The 19,210-nt window shown below is 42.5% G+C and overlaps 1 protein-coding gene across 1 annotated transcript; it reads left to right on the forward strand.

The window, feature by feature from the left end:
- The first annotated feature begins 262 nt into the window (after positions 1-262).
- On the forward strand, positions 263-11,207 carry LOC147898087 (cyclin-T1-3-like). The gene is made up of 7 exons (XM_087379893.1): positions 263-452; positions 594-935; positions 9,134-9,215; positions 9,326-9,460; positions 9,589-9,764; positions 9,862-10,004; positions 10,149-11,207. Exons 2-7 carry the CDS (start codon positions 697-699, stop codon positions 10,610-10,612), a joined length of 1,239 nt encoding a protein of 412 aa, XP_087236019.1. The 5' UTR covers positions 263-452; positions 594-696; the 3' UTR covers positions 10,613-11,207.
- Positions 11,208-19,210: the final 8,003 nt, after the last annotated feature.

Genomic DNA, 19,210 nt, shown 5'->3' on the forward strand with positions numbered 1-19,210 from the left:
TAATTTGCCCGGCGGATCTTTCGCTGCTTACTGTGGTGCCGTCGGAATAGAAGTCATCATGGTAGGATTGCTCTGTATTGGTGCAACGCGGCTTCCTTTGACCCGATCCAACGAGCGTCCTCCGCAGCGTTCTGCTGATTTCCGTCTTCTTAGTCTCATTGTCTTGAGGACGTTGCATCGGCGCCCTTACTTTCTGATCCTGAAAAAATCTGGTCCTGTCGGCATCGACTTTTCGCAGTCGAATGCATCTGTCAGTTACATGCTTCTCAACAAGCTCTTGTTTCAATGAGCTACGACCCATTTATCTTTGTGCCGCTGTTTGCATACGGGTGGGTTACGCAGGTCGACTTTGGACCCTAGGGCTATTTCGTGAGCCCTCTTCTAAGTTCCCACTATGCCTGGAGAGGTAATGCTAGCTGCATTGGGCAGGATTCCGGCAGCAGACCACTACAGTAAGGACTCAAAACCAGAGACGTACAGCATCGCACTATAATTTCCACGATTTGTTTGGTTGAGTATATTCGTCCTTGTGACTTTTTGCATTTCGACACAGTAGGGCAGTGGAGTTCTTATTTTACTCTCTGTATCTTCAGGACGTGATACTTGATCGAGCTGCTATACAGGTTTTCCGACAATGCTCTCCAAAACTTCTTGCGCCTACAGTCACAGCAGCTGTAAGGACGACAAGCGAGTCCCATGCCAAGCTCCTCGCAACTTTCTGGAACAACTGCATCTCGTGACCGGATTGATGTAAATGTTGGAACAGAACACGGAAGTGTGATCCTTCCGTGCAGCAGAGCTGTTTGGTATTTATCAAAAGCTGAAATTGAAGAGAGTTCTCCATCCAGAAAAGATGGAATTGATGCAACTAAGGAGAATGAACTCCGAAAATCCTACTGTGCTTTTCTAAGGGAGCTCGGAATCAAAATCAAAATGTAAGGTTTATTCAAAGTGCCTCGTGATGCTGGTGATTGAGTTGGATATTTTAGATATTAAAAGACGTCTATACTGATGGACCTCGCAACTATCGAAAGAGTGATGTATATTAATGGTCAATATCCACATCACAATCATGCCAAAATTCATTTTGATGGACTGACAGTCAAAAACCTGTCTGTGTGAACTCTTTTTTGAGAACAAGACTATCATGTACTGTTGATCTTAGTTCAATAGTATCAAGGATCCTATAGCTCTACGGTTAAGACGCTGACGGAATATTTGCATTTAACCAAGAGATTCCAGGGGCTGCATATGCTTGACACATTTTATACAGCATATACACATTGGTATAGGAGAGTGCACTTGTGAGTTACCTAGCAGCCAATGCCACATCAGCCAATATGTTTGATTACTGATTTGTTAGTAAGGTCGATGCGTAAAGCCAGTATCAGTCAGGAGGGCGTAATGGCATGTCTTATGTGGTCCTCGATTTTGAGTTAACGTACGATGCAGTTACGTCTTCCTCAACGTGATCTCTTTCTGCTTGCCTGGATGTATCCAAGCTTCTGCTGTGCATTTTATGAGCCGTCAAGATACCATCTGACCATGGTTTGCAATTGCAGCCCTCTTGGTAGAGGATGGTGGAGAGTAGGTATAGGTGCAGAATGCTGGCTGCAAGTATGCCATGCCAGCAAGCAAAGGGAGCTCTGTTTCAATCATGTGACTGCTGATAATTGCACCAAGAAGAGGTATTTAAGAAGCCAGAGATAAACACAATAAACACATGGCCTTTTGAGGAGTCTCCTTGCAGTCACCTGTCATTAGTCTCTTAGATAGTGCCTGAGAAACTTCTGCAAGCAGTACCAACAGCGTCACTAATATTTGTTCAATTTGATAAGGACAACTTGGCAGACCGTTGAGAATTAAGGGCCGTTTGGGTGTGGTATACAGACCAGAAGAGGTGTGAATTGGGCCTGTCAAGCGGCCTAAGTTAATGCTTCAAGCAACCTGCATCAGCAGCTTTGAAACTTGTATCATTTGTAGCATCAGATTTTGGGTTGGAGCAGCTGTGATATGTGTGCTGTGCCAGTCTAATCCCGGCAAGTGGCTCCACGAGCAAGAGTCCCTCACTGCCTTGAAGATAGTGCAATTAACCATGAAGATCTTGCAGTCAACCATTCATTAGAATCAGCAAGATTTTCTTTTACATATTGAAATCCAGATGGCAGGTTATGCTTGAGTGTTGCTTTGTAGAACTTTAGAATAAAAAATTTGAATTTGTACGATTGGATATATTGTAGGCTTACAAAGGTATATTGTGAAGGAGTCAGTATCAAATGATACGCTCACCCATCCTCATGCTACTATACTGCTTACTTGTGACAAGCCTGTCCTGGATAGGCTGCCCCTCAAAACTGCTGTGACCAATCCACAGAGACAGGCATTGATGCCATGTGCCGTGTCTACTGGCTGCCCTAGAAGGCCTGGGGAACTGTCCATTATATGCTTTGTGTAGACTGAGCTGCTTAGTTGCTAGGCTTGGCTGTTGCAGAGAAATGGCCTGTGGCCAATTGACAACTCCAACTAAGTTAGCTGTCTGCTCCTCCTGGCAGGCTATGGCTTAGCTGGACGACTTCCAGTTTGGCTGCTATTTTGCAGTGGTTGGTTGCCCATTTGATCTCCTTGCTGCAGCACTCGGCTGCTCAATCCAAGCCCTGGTTGTTGTATGCTGTTGGTTGCTTGCTGCCCCTCCGAGTGGCCAGTGTATGGGGTCAAAGGTTGAGGGAATACCCATCTGTCCCTAATGAATGTTACAATCTCGGTACTAACTATGTCTAAGCAATGGCTTTTTCTGTCTCAAGGGGCTCACACAATGGGCGTTGTAAATGATCAAAGTAACCTGTCTAACTTGACTGATAAGGAGTGAGAGTGGATGTAATATATCAAATACCACTGTCACGATCTGTGACGCATTCCTTTCCTTAAGCACACACCTTTTCATGTGTGGCTCTTCACTCTCTATATAAGAGAGGCCCAAGCCATTGTATGGTTTACTACGTGGCACTAGATCTTCATGCAATGATCATGGTCGAGTCGGGGGGCAGCTCTCGGAGGTTCTGGCTCCTATGAGCACGGATGGACGAGTCTCTCGCTTTTTTTTGTCGGCGCGCAAGCTCAGCGCGTGTGTGAGTCTCTGAGATGTCGCCCTTCTTTTGTGAGCTCCAACAAGGTCAGTAGACCTGAGGAGACAGCTATGGCGGTTCTCTTTGTGTTAGTCTAGTGTGGTTCTTAGTTAGAGACCTCAGCGTACTGTTTTGTAGTAACTGCAAGTCTTGCAATATATTACAACCCTTCTACTTTTTCTCTATGTTATTACACGAGCAATTCTTCTTCTCAGTTATTGTTCCACGAGAGAATAAGTCAGTGATCTTTTTGTGCAGTGGTGTGATAATAATCTCCGTGCAATTCTGGTTCAATTAGTATTCACCCAAAAACCAGCAAGTGGTATCAGAGCTAGCTTGAAGGCAGTTGATGCTTTGAAGGTGGAGACGCTGTGCATGTCGAAGAACCCAAGTGATGGATGTGTCTCTCGCTTCTTTTTGTCGGCCTGCACAGGCTCAGCGTGTGTGTGAGTCTCTGAGATGTCGCCCTTCATTTGTGAGCTCCAACAAGGTTAGTAGACCTGAGGAGACAGCTATGGCGGTTCTCTTTGTGTTAGTCTAGTGTGGTTCTTAGTTAGAGACCTTAGCATATTGTTTTGTAGTAACTGCAAGTCTTGCAATATATTACAACCCTTCTACTTTTTCTCTGAGTTATTACACGAGCAGTTCGTCTTCTCGGTTATCGTTTCACGAGAGAATAAGTTAGCGATCTTTGTGCAATAGCGTGATAATAATCTCCATGTAACTCGCAAGCCAAGCCCCAAAGCGGTTATTTGGAGTAGCAGAATGAATCACGATTTCAAGTGCGCCTCTTTTTGCTGATTGCGCCTCCCATCCTGTGCAGAATTTGTGGCATATCTGCCCCTACCCAGCTGATTTGATTGTTTGCTCTCCGCTTGGATTTGCTCAGCACCTTTTCAAGGGTTCTCGCCCTTAGGGTAACTCCAAGTTTGGAAAACAATTGGGTAATCAAGGTTCTCGACAGTGTCAAGATCCCAACAAATTCCAGAATTCTTATGCTAGTTCCCCAATAGAAGCACTCCTCTAAGGATCGTGCCTCTTCCACTTCCCAAAGCAATGACTGTTCGTCAACAACACAAAGGTATGGCCTCGGGCAAGAAGAACAGCTCCAGCTTTGTAACATCTGCTCTGGCGGCCATAGATGGTTCGACTGTCCAAAAAGGGCCAAGCAAAGTTCAAATATGGAACCTAGCACTTTCCAGTTTGAAGATGCTACTTCCGCACAAGACAAGAAAGGCAAAGTTGCCCGAGTGGATGAGCCTTGCCAGCAATTGTAGGAAATAGAGGATAGAATCACTCACACCTCACACTCCCGATCTAGCTCAAACAACACTTAAAGAGACGGAGAGAGAGATAGGACAAAAACTCAGATATATTCCTCCACAATAGTGGGCATACAAAAGCTCAAGGATGAGCACAAAGGACAGCAAGGCTGCTGTCAGTATGAACTGAGTATTCTCCTCTCCCTGCGTGCTTGCCCGGTGCAAGGCAGGTCAGTGCTGGTGATGGAGAATGAGGGAAGAATGGAGACCCTTTTATAGCAGGGCCTGGAGCCCTGAAACTGACCAACCAGGCCAGTCTGCTGCAGTCGACTGAACCGACCTGGTCAGGGCCCCTTTTGGGGCTGAATCTGGGCCGACCAGACCTGGCTGGTCTGGCCTATAAAGAGGCAGAGTTCTTGCTTTTGACAGCCATAAACATTCCAATATCCAACCAGATACCTGGTTCATAATAAGGAGTTTCTTGCTATTGTTCAGGATAATGGGCAGCCTTGTTTGACTCCCATGTTACTATAAAATGTGGCTGACAGCCCATTATTCCCTTTTAGTTGGCATGCTACTTTCTCATACATTCTGAAGATTGCCATTCTTAGATGATCAGGCACTTCTAAATGCACCAATCTTTCCCACAGATGGTTCCTGGGGACAGTGTCAAATGCTTTTGTAAAATCAATAAAGCAGCAAAAAAGGAGCTGTCCTCTTAGCCTGCTTTCTTCCATTAGTACCCTCAAAGTAATCAAATGATCAGCTGTATTGTGGTTCTTCCTGAAGCCTGCCTGTCCAATGGCTCTTTTTCTATTCAGCTCGGCCCATAGACTCAGCTCATTTTCGATAATTGTGCTGAAGAGCTTTGCCATAATGGATCCTACCATGATAGTCTTGTAATTGGTGAGCTGACTGCGATCTCCCCCTTTAAAGATGGGTTTTATCCAATTATCTTGCCAGTCTGGTGGGAAACCATGTTTAATTGCATCATTAAGCAAGTGGGCTAAGCACCCTCTTGTATAATCCTTTGTCCACTTGATCATCTCAGTATGAAAATGTAGAGTGTCTGGTGCTTTCCCATTGGCCATTTTTTTAAGACCTTCATTTACAGCATCTATAGTGAAAATGTCTGGACCGTTGTAGAAGAACCTCTCAACAACCATAGGTGGGGCATTTGGGTGCATGTATAATTGCTTCACATATTGAAGCATTTCCTCTGCTGTAAAATCTCCCAGAACATCCTTTTTTCTTCCCTTTGTTTTCCTCCAAGTGCCTTTCGGGTTCTTTGCAAACTCTATGGCATCTTCCCATTCTTTATCCACCAAGTATTTCCTTCTCTTCCTCCGGTTAAGGGCATGAAAGAGCCTTTCAGCTTCTCTACGTTCACTCCCATTTGGCATATGTTTTATCTTCAGTCTGGTGCTCTTACATTCTTTATCGAACCTGGTAGCCCTTTTGTACATGTTCTCTTATTTTTTCTCTGCCCCAAAACTGTTTGTGCAGTAGAGAATAATGCTTCCCTCATTCTATTCCAATCTAGCATGCATTTGTTCTTGAGCAATGTATCTACAGCCTCTTCATAATATTCCCTTTTGTCTGTGTCTATTATCTACAGCCTTTTATCTTGAGCAATGTATCTACAGCCTTTTATCTTGAGCAATGTATCTACACACACACACACACATAGAGAGAGAGAGATAGAGAGAGAGAGAGAGATGATATGATTCTATTAAAGTCCTCTTGAGACCCTTCAGGATCTATGGGAATCTGATGATCACTATCCAAAAACAGTGATCTTTTGCATCCCGTGAAATAGTTTTTTGCCACTTAAAAAAAGATTGGACCATTTCTCGATTTGTGCGCATACTTAAATATATGTGGAGATCCAAGTGCAAAACCTAGCAAAAACTGTACCACCTCCTGCAGCATACACAGGCTAAGATAGGCCCTCAAAATGCTGCTGTACCACCTGCTATAACTCCTCCTGAACTGCCACATGCCCTTGTAGGATTCAGTAGCTGCTCATGGGTGAGCTCCTATCTTCTGCTCCCTCCTATGCACTCGCATGTAATCCTGCACCATGTTATGCCCTAGGCTTCTCAGGGATTGCTGCAGACTGAACTGTTTTGCTGCACCCCTGAAGGGGGCCTTTACATAGGGCTGGAATCCCTTGTTTGGTTGACTAGAGCTGAGATCTCGCCGACCAGATTTGGCCTACCATGCCTTTGCAGACCTGGCTGTCTGTGTACTGCTCACTGCTGATCTGTCGAACGTTGACCAGGCCGACCAGTACTTCCTTCTTGGCCTGTAAAAGGCCTGGTGCTCGTGCCTTTCTTTGCCCAGTTCAAGGCTTGCACCAGCTACCCCTGAGCCAGGGCCATTGCGAGCCTTTGCTGTTGACTTGGGAGGCCTACAAGGCTGCCCTAAAGCAACATAACAAGGATGCTTTTTCTGCCCACATGGCTGCCTGTGTGGATACCACGTGATAGCTCGTTGTTCACCCTAGTGGCAGCCCTTCCATCTGCCCACTGTGTTCCTCTCTCACCTATATTGCTACAGGTGTCAAGCTCCTCTGTCCGCCGCCCCCCCAGGTGGGACATTGAACCTAATATTCCAACAACTTCAAGCAGGTGTTCACAACCGATTTAAAGTGCTCCAAACCCACGAAAACTTATTTCCAAGGCAGAAAAGGCCTACTTGGGGCTCTTCATTAATACATAAAAGAAGCGAAGATTGAGGGCAAATTTTGATGCTGTACTATTAGAGTGGAATCTGCTTTCAAACGGGAGTAAGGGGAAGCATATCTCACCTTGTAACATTTCAGTTTTTCTTAAATAATGAGCTCCTTGATTTATTTCACAATTTCCTTTGAGGCAATGGCATCACGTAATGAGACGTGTGGACTAGGTGGAGCTTCCACCGAGTCCACCTCCATTACCCTCTTCAGCCTCCACTCCGCGTTTTGTATATCCATTCCAAACTTGTCTCAATGAGCCTGTCCAAATTCCCATGCTCGTTGAAGCCAATTTGTCACAACCACCACTTCAGTTCATGCCAAATTATCCCGACTTGTCACACTTCTTCTCAATTGGAAAAGTTCATTGAACAATTAACAAGTGGTCTATTGTTTTCCTTCAAGACGGTCTACTAAGCGTCAGCTTCCCTTAGATATGGAGCATGAGACAGAGTAGCCAGTCCAGAAGAAGTCTAGGTTTGAGAGAAGAGGATTGACTTTCCTATGGATCTACAGAGCTAGATAAACTTGTAAGCTGGATAAAGCATTTTGAGCATAAGAAAGGAGAGAGTAAGATTTATTTCAAATGAGCCTCTCCAAATGCCATGTTCGTTGAAGTCAATTCATCCCAGCCACCATTTCAGCTCATGCCAAATTATCCCAAGTTGTCACAAAATGAGTAATCTTCTTCTCAAAAGGAAAAGTTCATTGAACAATTAACAAGTGCTATATTTTATTTCTTCAAGACAGTCCACTAAAAGCGTCAGCTTCCCTTAGGTATGGAGCATGAGACAGGGTAGCCAGTCCATAAGAAGTCTAGGTTTGAGAGAAGGGAGAGGATCGGCTTTCTTATGGATCTAGAGAGCGAGATAAACTTGTGAGTTGGATAAGGCATTTTGAGCTATATTTCTCTCCTTAAGAAAGGAGAGAGTAAGATCAATTTCAAAGATGATGCCTTATTATGGTAGTCAGTTCACCTAAGTGGGGAGAATCCTGTGAAGGAATGGCAAGTTTCTGTAGATCTTCTCAAAACCACTTTCCTTCCCTTGTGTTATCAATAGAACCTCTCATTCAAATGGGAGAGACTTTGGCAAATTGAGAAGGAAATTCTGGCTGATTTTACAGCTTGGTTTTGAAAACTTTACTTGAATCTAGAAGTGCTAACCTGACCAAATATCTTACCTCACTCAAGGTATGGGGCAAAAGTCTTTGGCCATACTCTCCTGCATGGAGCTATGAAGATGGTAGAAATGATTGAAAGAAATATAAGTTCTAAAAGTTTGATTGTTTGAAGGATGCATCTAAGACATGATTATTTGAAGGATGCATCCAAATATCTTACCTAACTCAGACCTTACATAAGGTATGAGGCAAAGGACCATGGCCCTATTATCCTGCGTGGAGTCATTAAGGTGGTAGAAATGATTGAAAGAATGATATATTGTAAAGGATGATTTTTTGAAGGATGCATCTACTTCTAGGTGGGCTTAACATGAATTGGGATTCTTTCTAATACATCCAATGATCATCATTTTTGTCTTGGTGGTGCTTACTTGAGAGCTGACAAAAAGTGCTTAGCGCATCTAAGTATCTTTGAAGACCTAGCTCGTCATTTCCAAACAGGGCTAGGTCATCTGCACATGGTAACAACTCGTGCAGTCTTGATCTGTGCCTTGCATCAGCTCATGTGGTTTATCGATGGATAGGCAGAATGAAGTTGGGGAAGGAGCACATCCTTGTTTTGCTGCGATGGTATCACCTATCTTGAGCTTCTCATCTAGATCTAAACCGTCCAGTAGAGGTTTTGCTAATGCCACGGAGACCACTTTAATTCTGAGCTTTGTTTTTTTTTCCATAGTTGCTCCCTTGGGAGAATTTGAAATGCTTTTCTGAAACATACAGATGCACTGTGTATATATGCATATATATACGTACATACGTATGCACATGGAGAGAGAGAGAGAGAGAGAGAGAGAGAGAGAGAGATTGATATCTGAATGGGATGTTTGCAGGCCTCACGTTGTCATTGCGACATCCACTGTGTTTTGTCATCAGTTTTTTGCTCACCAGTCGCACCATAAGAATGATAGATATGTAAGGATTTCAGAACTTGGACCAGATCATATTTCAATCCTCATTTCCCCCCTAATATCCTACCTTTCTATTTGCAATATTTCCGCTGATCAAATGAAAATCAATTTCAGACAATTGCAACAGCTTGCATGTTTTTGGCTGGCAAAGTAGAGGAAGCTCGAAGGCCTCTTGAAGAAGTAGTGGTTGCGTCATACTGTCTGCAGAATAAGGACAGTCCTCTGGCAGTGCAGGATATCAAGGAAAAGGTGAGCACACTGTGTAGTATTTGGTCATGTGATATTTATTAGATGCCATTATATTAATCATGAAGATAAGACACGTACCTTCGGTTCTGATAGAAGCCTCTTGTCTACAATAATATCTTTGCTCACAGGAATTGTGTGAAAGGCAGAAAGAGCTTGTCCTTGTTGCAGAGCAAGTTGTTCTTGTGACACTGGATTTTAATCTCAAAGTACGACACCCATACAACTTTCTTGTAACAGCAGCTTCAAAGTACAAGTCTGCTCCGGAGGCACTTTTCCGTGTTGCTTGTATAATTGTGAATGATGCGTAAGTTACTTGTCTCTAAGAACGTGCTGCAACAGTCCTTTGGTCAATAATGGCAAAGTGACCAGGATATGGGCCTTGATTTCTTAAACTCATGCAGGTTATACACATCATTGTGCTTACAATTCCAACCTCAGCACATTGCTGCTGGTGCGCTACTACTTGCAGCAAAGCTCCTGAAGTTCAACCTTCCCTCTAAAGGCTGGTGGAGGGAGTTTAATGTGAACTTTCACCAATTGAAAGGTTGAATTTCAAAATAGACTACTTCAGTACAATGGCTATCTAATTATTCTTTATTGGCTTTGGGGACTAATGATCAACATGCGGTTTTGTCATTGTTAAAGATGCCGTTAATTGCCTTTTGACATGGGCCTGTTGTGCATGTAGAGGTAACCAGTCAAGTTCTGGAGCTATATGGCCAGGAGAGGGTGCCCTTTTCTATTATGCAGTCAACCTCATCAAGTTGTTCTGTAGATGCAAAAGCTACTATCTTTTCTGACAACCTTGCTGTCACTCCTCCTGATTCAATGAAGTATTGGAATAGTGCCACTGTACCCCACCATAACGACAATGGTGCAGCTCTATTAAGCAGCAGTTGTGGCATTATAAAGAAGGATAAGCAGTTGAATGCTTCGGTGTTAGTTGGACGACCCCCAGGGTGTGTGAGTGCAGGACCAAAGTTGGGTCTCAAGGAGTTCACAAAACCTCCCTCGAAAAATTCTGAGTTGAAGTCCGCAGATTTTGAAGTCCTCACAAAGAGGAAAAGGCTAGATGATAGTTTTCTTCCAGGCTCTGCCAATCTTCAACCTGGTAGAACAAAACCAAGTGTCGCCTCAAGAAAGGGAAAATAAAATTAAGGGAAGTAATAATATATTCTCTGTAAACCGATCATCTAAATCTCCTCAAGGGAATCCCACATCAGTTGATCAATGCAAAGTTATTGATGTATATCACTCAATTCATTACTAACTCGGATAAAGAATGGATATATCACGGGAATTTTTGGTCCCAAAAGCAAAAACACGTGAAAACTTACTATGATAATGTTGTACTCTAGGGCAGTTTTTTTACTGAGAGTGCCGGACCTTGAAAGATACAGTGGAAAATACTCTAGCACACTTTTTCTGTGCCACAGCCATGAGGGGGTCCACGATCATATAGTACTTTGCAGAAAAGTGTTCGGCCGGCAGATTTCTTTGATATTTTTAGAAGGTTAAAGACAAATGGTATAATACATCAAAACAGAGATGATGCATAGGATGCACAGAATTGAGATGGCCTTAACACTCATAATATTGCCTTGAACGGTCTATTAAGGAAGGATACTTTCATGGAAGCAAATATGGGAGAACGTGAATGAAATACCATACATTCATAACAAATTGAATGTAGAGTTAAAAGATGCCATTGGATGCAATTTTGATTGGGCTAAGGCAGAGTACATAGTGGATCGGTGGGATGGAAAAAATGAGGGACCTGAATGTCAAAGTTGGACCTCAACATCAAAAGACTTGTGTGAAGAAGTAACAATTGGTAAAGACTTATCTTGGAAATTAGAGAATCCCAACAGTGCAATAAGGGTGCATGTTTAGCTATCTAGTCAAACGGTTTAGTGTTGCTTTCTTTGAAGATATGTTGATATGAGGGAATGGCACCTTGAATTCCCCAAAAACATTGCAAAAGCAAATAACTATGCATAGAAATAAAAGAACACATACAATAAATGTTGTGGATAAAGTAAATATAATTAGGTAAAGACAACTTTGGAGAACAAAAGGTAATGAAATGGAAGATTGCCTAAGATTAGAACACGTTGAAGTGAACTACTAGATCAGGGCCATTCAATGTGTAGGATCTTGGGGTTGTATTTACTAATCTACATCTTTAAATAATGGGCAAACTTTGATTTTTGATTACAAGGCCTTTCGACATGGCCAATCGCATTGTGGGTGTGGCTTGATCAAACTGTAATCTTTGTAACTTGAGGGATCCTCAAAGTGCACTAACTTAAGAGTCAAAAATGCAAGCATGGAAGCTATATTAATTTAGTCCTAAGGCCATTGACCAACATTCAAAGGTGAAGCTTTTCAAAAGGGATTGTTTTGAAAGCGGATGGTCTTGGAGTGCTAAATGTGAAGTTCTATTTGGGCACATGGATCCATTGTTTGTCATAGGCAAGACCATTAGCTTTTTGTGTTGACATGCTAATCCAATGGGAGCAAGGAATGGGTTTGTTAGAGTGAAGCAATTGGGTGTCATTGCATATTATCAATGTAGTCTCATGTAAGCCTTTTAACAAATCAAACTATATCATTGTCCATATTGAAGGATAGAATTTGGTTCTTCAGTTTGAGTTAGAGTTGGCTCTCTTGTTATGTTGCGTCCTCCTTGGGTCACATCTGTGCTCATCGATGGAACTAAGCTTTCCATATTTATTCGTGGATTTGAGTAGTTGAATATCATAGAATAAGTTTTTATAGTTGCAAAGATGGTTAGTTGATGTAATAAGAGGTATACCTCAGTCATAGCATTGTGGTATCCAAGTAGGAGATCAGCATCATCTTTGAAATGTGGGACACCAACGTGGTTACATGTAGCAAGGGGTTTGAACGAGGTTATATGTAGCCAGGGGTTTGAATGTCATATGTTCTTTAGTTAAGCTAGGGCTTATTTGGGTTGATTCCTTGGGGGGAAAGTTAAGAATGGATAGCATCCCACAAAATGAGTAGTTTAGGGCTTAGAAGAGGTTCTCGGCTTCAAAAGAACACAAGGTTACGAAAGGATCTAGAGTTGAGTGAGGGAAGTTGGAGGAGAAAGCTAAGTGTGGCTTGAGGGGGTAGAGAGGTTGCATGTGGTGGTTGAGAGTATCAGTGTAGAGTTGCAAGGGAGTAGAGATGTGACGGTTGTAAGGACATGGCTTGAGGGAGTTCTAGAGAATTTGAGGGTTGCAAGGACTGAAAAATGAGGAAGAGGGCTGAAATAGGAGGTGCAATTTTCTAGTTTTAATACAAATTCCAAATAGCCCACGATAGGCGCCCACATTGTTTCTCGAAGGGGATGTGGTTGTTGGTGTTCAAGGTGTTACATTCCCTCACACTAATATGGCTTTCTTCTCAAGAGTGGAGGTTTGTTGGTGTGCCAATATGATCTCCCTAGTGTTGTGAGTGGTAATGCATTCTTTGTGCCTAGGCACTATACCCACCACTAGGCCTCTAACTCCGTCTTTGAAACTTATGCATTGTGTGTAATGCATTTCTCTCATTAAATGCTTGCCCCTCTCTCTTTTTTATGAATTGTGCAAGCACACATCTCTCTCTCTCTCTCTCTCTCTCTCTCTCTCTCTCTCTCTCTCTCAGTAATGTACTTACAAGTCTTTTCTACTCTCTCTATTACACTCTATACAATTAATTTTGTTCTCAAGAAGGCTCATCGGTACGTTTGCAAAGCTCTTTCCTCTTGTAAAACTCCCTACAAACTTTGCATGCACCCACATGTACCCATGCTTACACAAAAGAGAGCTTGGGCCCATGTGCTTTCAATTACATAATTTTTTATGTTATGTTGTGGTCTCTAGTAAATATTTGTGTTTAGCAATGGCTCTCATACAATAGAGAGGCCTTTGCGTCAAGCTTCACCTTTGGATTTGTTCTTCATATGATGCTTGCCTCGTGGGTGTAGAGACCAAGTAGGCCCTTGCATCCCATTAGGATGTTATCATACTTCTAACTCCCAGATATCCTTCCATGCTCACAAATGAGTACTACATGTGTGGCCATGTGCATCTATTTGCCATACTTCTCCCTCACGTATATTTGAAATGTAACATAAAGAAGATTCCATTAAGGCACAAGTGATTTGAGAAAAGTTCTAAACATTTGAATTGAGAACTTGAAGCAACTAATTCAAGCCATAGCACAAGATTGTATAAAATAATAAAGAGGTTGTGAAAAAGGAAAATTCATCTCATTTTGCATTTAAGAAATGACACTCATGGAAGGGCATGAACAAATCATGATGTTCTAGGGTAAGGGGGCTAGAACAACGGGGGCCTAACTTTTTGTTAACGTCTCCGTTCGTGAGTATTTTTAAACTTAGGTCAGGTGAGGGCTACTCCTAAGACTATGTTGATCCAAAAGAGACCTTGACACATCATCTTTTTCTCGGAGGAGTAATGGTTGGCACGGCCTCCCTCTTCTGAAACCCAACAAAGGCAAGATTGAGTCTTCAAAATTCTATTTGAAAAGAACAAAATTAATGTTGCCAAGAGACGCAAAGGACAAAGTCTTGGATATACTACGAGCCACCCCTTTAAAGTGTGCTTATGGCAGTAGGCATTGAAGCTACTGGCTTGAATGCAGAACAGATTCCGGCTCCATGAAGCAGGCACAGGAGGGGAAGCGTTGCAATATGAGTGCACTCAATGGAACCCAAAATACGTTGGGGAACTTTGGGATAGTGAACATGTCAACGCAGAGTAAATCGAAGGCGTAAAGCTTGGATCAGGAGAAGAAGAAGAAGCAGACGAGAAAGAAAACGGAGTAGCAGCAGGAGAAGAGCAGCAACATTGCGAGCGCAAATGCTACAAGGAGGAAGAAGAGCACTGTCATGAGATTCATTTCGGGAACAAGAGACAGGATGCATAGTTCAATGTGTCTGTAGATGGTGGCTATGTTTTGCTTTTGTAAAGAAAAACTACTGAAAAGTCATATCCGATAACGTTAGAATAACGTTTCCTTTGCGTACACCTTTCCATCTCTAAGAGTTTAATTCAGATCGCTTCACGCATCTCCTTGTATTTTCTCTCACATCAAATTGTCTTCAATCAAGGTTATCACGGAGATTCCTTGTAATGGCACATGATCCAAGGCAAGATTTGCTTACTTCCCATAATCTTCCCAATGAGATTCTTTGTAGGGCACATTATCCAAGGAAAGATTTTCTTATGGCAACTTCCCTTCCCATGAGTCACATCACCACCGTCAAATGATCTTGATTACTCTAGTTCCTACTAGTCCATGATGGGCTTACAAGGTTCTCATAAAGTTTCACAACATCTTTACATCTTGCCTCAATGTCCAATATATATTAGAGAACTTACCTCCAACAATATCACATTTTGTATTGTACGTTATCAAGCTATGGTAAATTGGTCAACATTAAGTTAGCAATATACGCAACCATATTTGACTCCTATCTTGATAATGTAGTTGTATTGGTGTAGTGAAGCTTAATAAACTTCTTAATATTGATAATTGTGAGCACATTACCAACATATTGTTTGTACTTGTTTTAAGATACCTGATTTAATAAAATGTATTAGATAAATCATTGAAGGAAACCTCAATTGTCTTTCTTGTTCAAAAGCATTCCTAAAGGGTACATGCACTTTTGAACCTTGCTAAATGAACTACTATAATTATAGCATTACTGCTATGCTAATTGCACTTATGCTCGCCATAAATCCTTTTCATGTCTTTGTACTTAAGGTACATAGATTTAATTGGTTCAAGGATTGGATCAAGTCTAAGCTTAAAGAAGGTATGGGATGACTTTAGGCTAGAATGCCAGGCTTTAGTGATTAAGCATGTTCTCTCAGCAACAATGGCTTATATGGCTACGATTTGGCACTTTCAACATTCTTAGTAGATGGACATTGAGAGATGTTTTAGGGCCTTCCTATGGGCCGAAGAAGGAGGTAGGAGGCAGATGCATTATATTCCATGGGATGCGCTTAAGGCCGCGAAATAGCAGGGAGGCTTATGATTCCAAACATCGCTATGAAAAAGATATCCCTTATTAGGAAATAGATTTATGAACTATTTGAAGATGCAGCCCCGTGGGTGAAATCAACTCACTAGTTCATAGAATAGTCTAGATGTGTGAAAGTTCGGATGTGGGAAGGCTTGCCGTGGTTTGAAAAACTTTTTTTGGATTCCCCACTGCATAATGTCGGGCTTAGTTGTGGAATGGACGGTTGTGATTACTAAGTGCTCGTGGAAAGGCTTGGGAGGGTTTCGAGGGCATGCTAGCCTCAGTGAGTGTATTTGGTGGAGGAGGTCTCTGCTAATGGAGGGTAAATCCATTGCTTTCGTGAATCCGTTTTGTGCTCATAGTATTTTCTGGAAAGGCTTGGTGTACCGGTCTCAGATTTGAAATCCCCGTAAGGCCGTAAGGGGATTCCGTAAGGGGGACTAGCTGATTGTGGGGCCATAAGCTGCCAGCTCTTATTGAATGTGCATGAGACTATCTTAATGCATAGGGTTTTAAGGAATATGCCTGAGGCATGGACAACAAATTGTGTTGAGGCCAGGGGAATGAGAGTGGCTCAATGACGTGTGGAGAAATGTCCGTTGAGGAAGAATACTGTTAAAGGAATATACAAATGCCTAATAGAGGAATGGCCTCTTGCAGGGGTTTTGAATAAGAGATGGGGGATGGGGAGGTTTCCTGGTTGGTGGAGAAAGAGGTGCAAAGAACTATGAACACCATCTTAGAGAATTTCGGAAAATCCCAATACTTTGGGAATTTTTGGATATATCTTGAGTATCAAAACTTCAAAGTTAGTTGATTTTGTTCCTTTAGAATATACTCTTCACGACGTTTCCAATGATATGTCACATGAGGGGGCTTTGAAAAAAGCATGAAAGGATTCAACATGTCCCCATTTTAAGGTCTTCGGAAAATGGGACCTGGGATTTTCCCAAATTCCCTAATATAATGTTTATGGCAGGGCTGCAAGATGTAGGCCATTATCTCCTGGTCATATTGAGGCTATTTGGGCCATGGTATGTGCCATGTAGTTTTAGTTATTGGCACTTAGGTCACTTAGTACTTTTAGTGTCTTATGACACCTAGTACTAGTGGTACCAACACTCTGTCCAAGGGTTCCCTTTTATTGTACTTTGTACTTTCATTCTTTCATTGTTGATGTGACGGCTTTCAGCTCTTGCTCCATTCTTGTGCATCCTTCCACTTCCTTGAGCCTATAGTGGTATCAAAGTAGGTTCTACCTATTGCTCCCGTCACTCCCAGCTATCTCGAGCCCTCTACACCTTTGAGATGGCTATACATTTGCTGTTTTACAGCAGCTCCCTTCTGTTTGTTTTTGGCTAGTGTGGGTCTCTGAGGCCTTCTCCAGGCTTTTCATCGTGGGAAATTTACATTCCGGTCCTCTTCTAGCCTAGGTGACTACCATTTGTAGTTGTTGTACCAGATTTGGAGCTGCCGCAGCCACTTCGTGGTAGTTCTTGAGCTCCAAAAACTTCTAGAAGAGGTGCCTACCAATCACGACTCCCCTAGAAGCAGTGCCCAGGATGCCTTGCCACTTAACCCTCACTTCGAGCCTTGCATTACACCTAAAGATTGGAATTTTCCACAGCTGGTTTGGTAGATAATCTTTGTACGCTCAGGAGGGGCAACGATGGTTTTTGCGAACCCTTTTACTGCACCTCTAGCAATTAGCTCCTTCACATACATTGGCATCATATCACGAACAGACACCACGCCACAAGTTCTGCTTTCTTCATAAGATATCAACGCTGTGGAATTGAATTTTGGGGCTGTGATCGTGCACGCCCGTGTCCGAAATCCATTTTCTCTACACTGTGTAGAGTGCTCAAAGAATCAAACGCTCAGGTAGTCGAGTGTTTTCCATCGGTTGTCTCTCTACCAGTCGACTTGGGATTTTTGGACGAGCGCTGACTTTAGAATTTGGAGCCATTGTCTTACATCTCCTTTAGCTGTTTGAAGCTCTTCCAAGCATTTTCATCAGCTCGAGAAGTCCATTCCTTGAGGTACTTCACTTCTGCAATTTTATATCCTCTATTTGCATCTCATTTGGCATTTGAGCAAGGCCTTCTGTTGCCTAGAAAGGCCTTGTGTTGCCTTGGAAAGCCCCGTGCTGCCTTGGGAATTTTTCTTGCAGGTCTACAGTTTGCGACACTTGCACTTGTGCAGTCATTTTGTGGACAGCAAGCCCTATTTTTGTAGTTGAAAGTCTTGAGGCTATTTTTGCATCACTTGGTCAGTGCACTTTTACTTGTGCTATTTACAATGGCTGGCAACAATGGTGATTTGTTTGGCGTTCTCCATGAAGATGATACATTGGATGGCACCAACTATCCTATGTGGTCCTACCTTATGAAGCATATTCTAGTTGCAAGAAACTTTTGGAATATTGTTTCAAGTACATTCACAGGTCATGGCAAATGATGTACCTCAAATTCACACAGTTTCCAAACATGTGTGTGAGGGTCATCTTTTGGGTAAGATGCATTGGTTTCCTTTTCAAAAAGATTGTCCAAAATTCACAGAGGAAATTGCAACTAATGCGCAGTGATGCCTGTGGCCCAATGAGGACAAATGCCATTGGAGGGTACAAATATTTCATGACTCTGATTGATGACTTTACAAGATATTGCTGGGTCTATGCTTTAAAAGCCAAATTTGAAATGTTCTCATGCTTTCAGAGGTGGCTGAATATGGTTGAGAATGAATCAAGATGCAAGCTTGTCACCCTCAACACAGATAGGAGGGGAGAGTATATGTCAAAGGAGTTTGATGCATTTTTGTCTCCGCGAGGCATTGTTCACTCATGCACTACTCCTTACACTCCTCAGCATAATCCTATTCATGAAAGAAAGAATAGGTCCACTATGGAGATGGCCAGATGCATACTTAAGGCCAAGTCCTTGCCCAATAAAATTTGGCTTGATGCAGTGATGTGTGCCAACTATGTGCTGAATAGATCACCTGCAAGGGCATTGAGGACTGTTACACCTTATGAAGCATGGAAAGGCAAGAAGCCTTCACTTTCACACATGAGAGTTTTTGGGTCTCTTGCATATGTACATGTACCATCTCATCTAAGATATAAGCTTGATGATAAGGCAATCAAATGCATATTTATTGGTTACAGCTAAGAGAGCAGAGGGTATCGGTTGTACCAACCAAATACTAGGAAGATTATTGTCAGTAGAGATGTAATCTTTGCTGAACATTCAACTTCTCCTCTTGTGGACTGCAAAGCAAAGCCAGAAGTTGACATGTTTGATGCCTTTGACTCTTGGTTACCTATTCTCCCCTCAGGAGGGGACTTTGACCAGCTGAGCCTCCTTCAGGCCCTCAAACAAGCAACAATCAGCCAGTATCACATGCTGATTTGCAAGATCCTCTTCCAGCCCTAAATGATTCCAATATTCATGATGCAGTGATTGAAGAAAGAGCTATAAATAGACAGCAAAAACCAGCCCTGAAATGGCTCCTTGACACATTCATTGCCGTCCATGAGAATTTTCCTGATTTTGGGGAGTTGATTACTCTTCTAATTTCTAAAGAGTAGAGAAATGGTGGTGCATCTTCTTCAGGAGGAACTTCAAAAGAAGCTGTCTTCTACTCAAATGTGGGAAGAGGTAGAGCAGGCCGATCTAGAGGCCGTGGTAGAAATCAGA

This window comes from Dipteris shenzhenensis, chromosome 9 (genome assembly GCF_047967505.1).
Source record: "Dipteris shenzhenensis isolate YYH24624 ecotype China chromosome 9, Dip_SZ_1.0, whole genome shotgun sequence".
Classification (NCBI taxonomy): Eukaryota; Viridiplantae; Streptophyta; class Polypodiopsida; order Gleicheniales; family Dipteridaceae; genus Dipteris; species Dipteris shenzhenensis.